This window comes from Globicephala melas, chromosome 5, assembly GCF_963455315.2.
Source record: "Globicephala melas chromosome 5, mGloMel1.2, whole genome shotgun sequence".
NCBI lineage: Eukaryota > Metazoa > Chordata > Mammalia > Artiodactyla > Delphinidae > Globicephala > Globicephala melas.
Window position 1 is genome coordinate 33,986,050 of NC_083318.1, and position 10,156 is coordinate 33,996,205.

The 10,156-nt window shown below is 35.1% G+C and overlaps 1 protein-coding gene across 8 annotated transcripts in view; it reads left to right on the plus strand.

Moving 5' to 3' along the window:
* Positions 1-9,659, plus strand: part of PPA2 (inorganic pyrophosphatase 2) — an 84,115-nt gene extending 74,456 nt beyond the window's left edge. For all 8 annotated transcript variants that reach the window (XM_060299124.2, XM_030864145.3, XM_030864146.3 and 5 more), the window contains 2 exons: positions 8,340-8,376; positions 9,445-9,659. In XM_060299124.2, the coding sequence (XP_060155107.1) occupies positions 8,340-8,376; positions 9,445-9,473 (66 nt within the window). In that variant the 3' untranslated portion in view covers positions 9,474-9,659. The remainder of the gene's footprint in view (positions 1-8,339; positions 8,377-9,444) is intronic.
* The last annotated feature ends 497 nt before the right edge of the window (positions 9,660-10,156 follow it).

Here is a 10,156-nt window from a genome sequence, read left to right on the forward strand (position 1 = left end):
CAACCAGTATAACAAGGTTGCTAATCAGCTATAAAAATATTAAAAGAAAAAAACCCCAAATCTGTGTTGTTTGGAAACTAAAAATACATCTCAAGTCATGCCTCAAAAAAATGAATTATGAAAAATTATAAAATATTTTAAATTGAGTGACAACTAAATCACTCTATGTCAAAACTTGCATGATGCAGCAAAAATAATTTTTGAGAGAAATTAACTGTACAGCAGAAATGAAGAAAGAAAATTGAGATGCTGAACATTCAACTCAACAAGCACTCTGTTTTTTTCTATCTTTTTACATTATAAGAGAGACAATTATAAAGAGTAGAGCAAATATTTAATGAAATGGAAAACAAGGAGATAATGAAAAGGATCAATTAAAATAAAAGCTGGGTTTTCTTCTTTTAAGGCTAATAATATAGACAAACTTATTACAGGAAAGACAGTGAAATAGAGAAGCCATAAATAAAAATATCAAAAATTAAAATTAAGACATTATTACAGACACAGGAGATATATAAGTAATCAGAAAGGAATACTCGGGACTTCCCTGGTAGTCCAGTGGTTAAGACTCCATGCTTCCACTACAGGGGGGACAGGGGGCATGGGTTCGATCCCTTTTCAGGAACTAAGATCCCACGTGCCACACGGTGTGGCCCAAAAAAAAAAGAAAGAAAGGAACATTCTAAATTGCTTTTGGCAATACCTTTCTAAACATAGATGAATTGACAATTTTGTAAAAATATAAATTACAATGTCAAATCAAGAATAAACAGAAAACCCAAATAGACTTATCAGCAGTTTAAAGGAATACTTAATTATGAAAATGACAATTTCTCCCATATTAATTAATGAAGTCAATCTATTTTTAATCAGAATTTCAATAGGGTTTTCACTGAACTTGGTAAGATAATCCTAAAATGTATATGGAATATTAAAGGGCCAGGAATAACCTAGAAAAGACTGACAAATTTAAAGTTTTTTTTCAAGCTGTAAACAATTAAAGATACCACAAAATAAGTTAAAAGGTAAGCCATTGATTGGGAGAAGGTACTTGTGTATAAGTGACAAAAGGATTAACAACTTATTCAAATCAACAAGAAAAAAATAACCAGTAGGGAAAAAAATGGGCAAAAGTATGAATGGGCAACTCACAAGAGAGAATATTTAAATTGCCAGTAAATATGTGAAAATCTGCTGTATTTCCCCAGTGATCAATGAAATCAAATTAAGACATAGTACAATTTCATAGTTATCATATAGGCAAACATTTACAAGTGTTTTTAAGCAAGTGGAGAAGGGAGACCACTCGTACTTGTTGATATGCTTTATAGGAGTATAAATTAGTACAGCTACCTTGAAGAGCAATTACGTGATTTCTAGTATAGTTGAAGATGCTTATAACCCACTACTCTGAAGTTACCTTTCTAGATGTACATTCTACAGAGACACTAATACATACGTTTTTATGATCAGACATGGGAAAGTTGGAAACTGGACAAATGTCTGTCAATAGAAAACTGGGTAAATAAATTGTAGTATATTTGTACAGTGGAATACGATACCACAGGTAAAATATGTGAATTAGAACTACATGACTCTACATGGATAAAACCTGAAAGTGCAGTATTGGGTGAAAAAAGCATTTGCAGCAGGATATAGTATGCATCGTTGAAGTAAATTTTAAAACACCCACAGCAGCACCATATATTTTTAATGAATACAAACAGATACGTTGCTCACATTTTAGAAACATAAATAAGAACAATAAACACCAGTTTCAGCATAGTGGTTAGGAGAAGTTACTTCTGAGAGGGAATAAAAATAAATAAGGTCTTTATTTTTGATGAGTTGGGAGAAAAAGAGACTTCACTTGTAACTTTTCTGAAATAACAATGTTAACTCTAAAAAAATCTAGAGAGTAGATATTTGTTATAATGGTCTCTTCATTTTCTGTGTGTTTGAAGTATTGATATTTCATAATTAAGAGAATTTGTATGCCCAGAAAAACAACACAGAAAATTAATGAAACCAAAAACTGACTCTTTGAGACCAGCAAAACTGATAAACCCTTTAGCCAGAATGTTCAGGAAAGAAAAGAGAGAAGACAAATCTTTAATGTCAGGAATGAGACAAGTGGCATCACTACTGTTTTAGGAGCTATTAGGAGAACAATAGAGAAATATTGTGAAAAAACTGTATACCAGTTAATTTCACAAGCTGGATGAAATGGGCAGATTCCTTGAAATACATAAACTACCAAAACTCACTGAAGAAGAAATAGGCATAAACAACTTAAATTTGCACTTAAAAACCTTTCTGTAAATACAACTCTACAACTCTAGACCTCGGATCCCACTGCTTTTATTAAGCATTGTACTGAAGCTTCTAGCCGTGCAGGAAGGCATTAAAAAGAAGGAAAAAGCATCCAGGTTATAAAGGAAGACGGCATGAATGTCTATATTAAATATTCCATAAAATCTAAAGATACTAGAATAAGTGATTTTAGCAAGGTTGCAAGATATAAGCTCAATATACAATTAGCAATTGTATTTTTATAAGGAACAAAAATTAATGAAAAATAAATACATTATTTATAATTGCTTCAAAAATATGAAACACTTAGGAATAAATCTGGAAAAAAAAATGTGAAGAACCTGTACCCTGAAAACTGTAAAACATTGCCCATAGATATCAGAGAACTAAATAAATGGGAAGATGTATCATGTTCGTGGGTTGGAAGACTCAATATTGTTATGATGTCAATTCTCAAATTGACCTATAGATCAATTAGATCAATTAGAATACCAACTTTGTTCTTTACAGACGTTTTATACAGCTACAGTAATCAAAATAATATAGTAATGGTATAAAACTAGAGAAAGATCAGTTAAAACAAATCCAGAAATAGACCTACATATATGTGGACAACTGATTTTCAGAGTAATAAGTTTTCAACAAATAGCGCCTGAACAGTTGGTTATTCCGTACGGGGGCAGTTAACATCAGTATATACTGTGGCGACCTCTTTCATCCCTAAACTTTACCAGCAATCTCATAAACGCATGTTGGCGTTTACATAACCAGGCGAAGGACTTTAGGTGAATCCATCATCAAAAGTGTCTGATGTGAGTCTGAGGCATTGTTATCGCTTAAAAGCAATAGCACTTAAAAAAATTCACACCAAAGCCATAGTAACATTTTTTTAGAGCCCCACAACAAAGATAATCAATAAAGCAGCTAGTTTAGAAGTGCACACTTTGGGGTTCTGTGCTCTAATGGGAAACTACCAACTAATGAATATTTTTAAATAGTTTCAAATATGAAAAGTAATGACCAGAAGAATAATGTTACAGCTCATTACAGTTGTTGGATAGGACTTTTAACAGCATGCTTCTCAGATCGTTTCCTTTGGGCATGTACTTCATCTCTGCTTAAAGCTATTGATGACATCAAGAATAGTTTCCTTGCACATCTCAGAACAAGATGACAATCCTTGGCTTCTGGTTTTTTAAATCAAGCCAACTCAAAACTAAGTTCTGAAATCACTCTGTCTGGGATGCCGTCTTATTACCAGGGTTGCTTGGACCTCTTGGACTGCCTAGGCAAGAGACCCTTCCCTCTGTGGGCACTCACTTTACATCTCCATCAAAGAGGACTGTGTTTCCCCTTAGAGTGGAACCTTTCTGTGGATGTGATTTTTCTAATGAGGTCATGCTACAATATTTATGCCATACAGATTTGTTTTATTTGTGACTCTGAAAATGAACATCTTTGTGGCAGTTTACTACTAAAAAATTTAAATAATGTATTTTCTTGGTAAATCAGGATCTGATTCTAGTATATCTCCCTCTTCCTTTCCCTTTCTTTCCTCTTAAAAGCTTCACTGCATTACCACTCAAAGATGAACAAAGGAGATGAAAGTAAAATAATTTTTTTCAGCTACTAGCCAATTGTATACATTCTTGAAAGGAAGAGGAAGTAGATTAAACTAACATAAACCTAAAATACTCTTACAGGGACTTCCCTGATGGTCCAGTGGTTAAGACTTCACACTCCCAGAGCAGGGGGCTGGGGTTCAACCCCTGGTCGGGGAACTAGATCCCACGTGCCGCAACGAAGACCCAGTGCAGCCAAATAAATAAACAAAAAAATGTTAAAAAACAAAAACAAAAACAAAAAAAACTCTTACATTTTGTTTATGGATAACTAAGAATTGGTCACGTTTTGTTGATTTATAAAGCAGAAATCAGAAAAGAAATGTGAAAATAAAATGAATATAGATGAGGGAGATTAAGAGGTACAAACTTCGTTACAAAATAGATGAATCATGGGGATGAAGTGTACAGCAAGGGGAATATAGTCAATAATACTGTAAAATCTTTGTATGGTGACAGATGGTAACTAGATTAATCATGGTGATTATTTTGTAACGCATAGAAATGCCGAATCACTATATTGTGCACCAGGAACTAACCTAGTGTGGTAGGTCATTTATACTGCAACAAACAAACACACTCAGAAAAAGAGATCAGATTTGCTGTTACCAGAGCGGTGGGTGGGGGGAGGAAGAATTGAATGAAGGCAGTCAAAAGGTGCAAACTCCCAGTCATAAGATAAGTAACTACTAGAGATACACGGTAGAGTAGGATAAATAGCATTCATGCCACTGTATTTTACATGTGAGAGTTGTTAAGAGAGTAAAGCCTGAGTGCTCATCACAAGGAAAAATGTGTTTTCTGTTTCTTTAATTTTGTATCTATATGAGATGATGGCTGTTCACTAAACATATTGAGGTCATCATTTCATGATGTAAGTTAAATCATTATGCTGTACACCCTAAACTTATACAGTGCTGTATGTCAATTATATCTCAGTAAAACTGGAAGAAGAAGAAAAATGAATATAGAGTAACTGCCTTATGAACCATGGAAATATAATGTAGGGAGAGAATACCCAAGGTAATTTAATTCAACTAAAACCCTACTGCACCTGAATGAAAAATCAGGAACTTTTTTTCTCTTTAATTTTGAATCCTTATAATAAAGTAAAAGAACATCAATCTTCATATCATGTAGTAAAGCAAGCTTTTATGTTGGTTGAGTGTGTCATGTTTGTTAATTAATTTGAACACATGTAACCTGCAGGTGAAAATGCTTATAGGGACCTGGTGGGGTTATCTGAAGGAGTACGAAACAGTTGTTTAATAGTTCATATTCATTTAAAATACAGTTTCTACATGAGTAGGGACAGAAAAGAGTAAGCCTTCTTTGGTTGATAAAAGAGGAATACTTTGGTAATAAGAACACTAAATTTGTTTGAAAGAAATTAAAGATATGAATATTCATGAGAAGTTTTTTGGAGTGGGAGAGGAAAGGAGATAGCATTTTTAGAATGAGAGTATAAAGTAATACAATTTCCTGGAGAATTTATCTTAGATGAGTAGAGGGTGCCCACATTCATCCCCTACTGAGAAATTAGGAGAAGTAAGTAACTGAAAATCCTTCTGTTTCTTACAAGGAAAATGTAATGATGGTGACTTCTGAGAGTGAGGGTTGGGATTAGGTCACTTTAAAATGCTGCTCTGTGCATTTCTTTGTTCTTCCATTTTCTGTAAGCAAGTGTAATGTTTAAGAATCGGGAAGTCATTGACAGTAGGTGAAGAGTTAAATAGCTGATGTGTATCATGAACCCATTGTTGTTTTCAAATTTAAATGTTGGTCTCTTTTGACATATGTTAATATGGAAAAGTGTAAAAAACAAAAAAAAAAACTTCCAGACTTTCATAGTTATTTTATCTCTGTTAGATTTACCTGTGATGTTTGTTTTCTTTTATATGAGGCTTTGTACAGTCTGAATATATTCTACCAACCAAGAAATAGATTTTAGGAATAAAGAAATAAAGCATTCTGGGAATTATTTTTAAAATAAAATGTAATGATAAATGTTTTAGCTAGAGTAGTTTGTCCATTTCTTTTCTGTAATGCTTTTTAGGTTAATGAGAAGCTGCTCGATTATTCTATTTCATATATCACACATTTTCTTCCCCTGAAATGTTTGACAGCTCCAGCAAGAAGCAGCTGCTAATTTTAAGCAGGAAACCTAAACAGCTACCTTTCCAACAAACTCTGTAATAGGCGTCCTGCACAATTTAAAGAGCATAAGAATTTCAAAGAATAAGCAAGTTATTCTGTTTTATAGTCTATATAGAAAAACAGAGCCATTAAATCCCAAAGGCCTAATCTCAGTTTTTATGTTGTAGTGTTACTTTCACACCCAGAATGATTTAAGTTCTGCCATCCTCAAAACCAACCATGGTTAAGCATTTTCTCTGTGCTAGGAAGCTGAATAGAATTTTCTTTCGGTTTTTTTTTTTTTTTTGAAAGTACTTGGAAAAATCTCAAGGATGTTTTACATAAAATTTGTACAGAGGTTTTCTTTATTTACATTGTTATATCATCATTTTGTATGATAGAAAATAAAACAAAGCATATTTGATTAACCTTTTTCTTAAAGAGTAGAAGGAAAACTAACTTTAACCCATTTATGATTCAGGGGAATGTATTAGCCAGTGTTTTTTTCAGAGAAACAATCAATAAGAGATACATATGAAGAAATTGTTAAGGCTTAGTGATTCCAAAATCTGCAGAAGGGGATGGCCGGCTGGAGACCCAGGAAAGCCAGGGATTCAGATGAAGTCCAAAGGCGGTCTGCTGGAGAATTCCCTCATGCTTGGGGAGGCTGGTCTTTTTGTTCTGTTCAGGCCTTCAGCTGATTGAATGGGGCCCACTCACATTATGGAGGGCAGTCTACTTTACCCAGAGTTCATCAGTTTAAAAGTTAATCTCAGCCAAAACCAACCTCCAAGTTGGCACATTAACTATCATGGAGAATCTTTTAATATTGCTGACATTTATATTTTCCTGCTGAGTTGTTCTTCAGGACTGTCCTTAGACCTAAGGAGGGCCCTGCTTTGGGTCCTTCCTTTTAGAGGGTCCTGCTTTGGCCCTCATCCAATCACGTCCCTCCTCACAGGGCAAGACCGAGGGACCAAAGTTGTGCGTTCACCAGGAGCCCAAGCCCCCATTCTAGACCACCTTTTAGTTACTCAAGTCCCTGGAATTCCTTACCCAGATAGCTGCAAGCCTGTTTCCAGGGCCTACGTGGGCATCTCCCCCCAAGTGTACGTTCGTGACTGTGTGGACTCCGCTCACCATTACTTCTACAGCGGCCTGTGGGTGGCTGTTAGGAGGCAGGGGATACCTAGATGTGTGAGCTACCCTTGTGCATGTGAGGCCCTCAACACAGAATGGAGCCTGGGGTAGCAGAAGCGGGGTGGCATGAAGGCCATGTGCCTCTTTTCCGTACTTTGCCATGTTCAGGCAGTCTCTAAGGTGTCCAGAATGCTAAACGAGAGCTTCCAAGCCAGTGCAAAGGTATATTTATCAAGATAGTAGGATGCAACAGTTTTTATAGTCACTTTGTTAGCTTGATTTATAACCTTTAAATACTCAGGTGTATGATATATGGGTCTCCATTTGTACATTTGCCCCAGACCTCAAATATCAGAGGCAGATCCCACTAAGGCTGAGCAAATTCAGAGAATTAGAAGTTGATTATTAAATTTGAAATCTGAAAAGTGTGTTATAAAATCAGGGTGGTGGTTATACCTCAGGGAGAAGAGGTTATGATTGGGGAAGTGCCTGGCATGTTCCATTTCTCGACTTGGGTGTTGGTTACATAGATGCTTATTCTGGTTATCTTGGGCTTTGTGCATTCTCTGTGGAGAATGGATCTCTCTTTAAATTTCTTTTTAAACCTTTAAAAATGTATTGTTCTTAATTAGGAAGAAATCTTATATCTCAGAAAAACTTTTCAATCTTGTCTACCACAGGTTATGTCTGTTCTAGGAATCTTGGCCCAGTCATCAAAATAGAAAAATTAATTTAAACACTTTAGAAGACAGCTAGATACATTATATAATGTCTCTCTGTGTGTTGTACCTACGTCCATGTGTGTGCATGTATCTATGAATATGTGTTTTGGATTTTTGTTCTCAAGGTCTCAGCCAAAGAAGAAACTGAAAGAAAACCCCTCTCCTCTCTTCACATTCTCAGTAGTTCCCATGGGTTAATGACAGAAAATTTTTTCAAGAATGTTTTTTTTTCTTATTTGACTCTTAAGTCTGTGGTTTGTTTATCTGAAAGAACAGGCAATAACAATAAAAGGCAAAGAGGAGTATTCCCTTTGTTCTATAATTTCATGTTAAAAGAAAACCATTCTGGATATAGTTTCCACATCTAAACGTTCATTATAACAGAGACTCTATTCTTATCTTTCAGGTGTCATTTTCACTGAATAAAGGAAGTAATGAAGAAGGTATGGTATATGCTGGTTCTTGAGGAGCTAGATATGTAAATGTATTCATTTATAGTAGTGGAGACCCCAAAAAATACAATAGATTAATTTAAAAATTATATAAACTAAGTAAAGTACTTTTTTAGTCATTATAATTTTCAGATGAAATCAATTATTTCCTAATTTCAGAAAATAAGGAACATGTTTATTACTTTTAGGCTAGAAAGTAGTTTGATTGTGCAGTGACGGTTGGTGAAGTACTGAGGTTCCAGCTAGTCCTGATAAATTTTAAGCCTCCAAATGTCTGCATTTAGGAGACTTTATTTATTATCTATCATCATTTTAATGAATCACTCATTTTAACTAAAGATCTTAAAATCAAAATTTATAGTAGGATTAAAAATAGCATTTTTTAAAATTACCATTATTTGAAGCTGTTTTGAGAAACAAGTAAAAATGTTCTGTAGTAAAAATTTCAAAATACAAGCATGTGCGTGTATCATTTGCCTTTTAAAATATTGCAAGGCTTTTTTGCCTTTTTGTTTTAATATGAAACTTTAGAAGAATATTCAACTTGCAAGTTTGGAGGAAAAATGAGAACTATTTACTATGAATCGAGTTGTAAGATGTTTAGAAAGGAGCAAATGTATAGACATGATTTTGTGGGAAAGCAAACGATATTCCTTATATGGGAAACTAACAGATTGTTTCTTTGCAATACTATCCCATTTGGGGTATTTGACAGACAGTCAGATTTTACAGTACAGGGTTTTCCTAGACCTTTCATGCCGTAGCTAGGACACTAGCTTCAGTACTATTCGATAAAGACTAAAGTGACCCAGTAAGATGTAGGAAATAAGGTGGGAAGGCTCTAGAATATAAGACCTTAGCCAAATGAGAGAACTTAGGCTGAGAGTTTAAAGGTGAGTGGCTTTAAATATAGAAATGTGTCATACTGAGTTCTGATTGTTTTTATCTGCCTAAATCTTTCCGAAAGGTCTAAATTAAATTTGTCTTATCCTCCTTTCCTCCCCCACCTCCCTCTCCACCCCTTCCCTAACACCCTGCTTCCCCCATTTTTAAACACAGATCAAGTATGGCACTTCCTTGGCAAGTGATGAGAACATTTGAAGTTCTGCCATCAGGATTCCAGTCTCTAAAAACTCCAAGACTCCATCTCCCCCAAGTGCTAGAAACAAGCAGATCTATGAGAATTTGCTAACTTCCTTTTGAAACTTCTTTTTTTTTCTTCAAACTTTTTGAGATATGCAAAGTGTAAATAAACATTGAAATTTTTGAATTAGTCTCCTTTGGATATTTATTGATGTGGAAAGATGTTGTTGAATTTCATAGCAAAAATTTAGAAGCATTGAGTTTCACCAGTTGCAATTTGCATGCCTGAAGGAACCCAATGATTTTATTAACTTTTTTTTTTTTTTTTTTGCGGTACGCGGGCCTCTCACTGTTGTGGCCTCTCCTGTTGCGGAGCACAGGCTCCGGACGCACAGGCTCAGCGGCCATGGCTCACGGGCCCAGCCGCTCCGCGGCATGTGGGATCTTCCCGGACCGGGTCACGAACCCGCGTCCCCTGCATCAGCAGGCGGACTCTCAACCATTGCGCCACCAGGGAAGCCCTATTAACTTTTATTTCTGTGAGTTAATATAAAAATGATAAATTTAGTAAGTTAATAAGATTTTTATAGATATTATTGCTCTCATTTTCGTACCATATTATGTTTTTTGCGTCCATTGCTGGTGGAGACTTCATTTAGGCAACCTTTGTCCTCTTAATAGTCCTGTG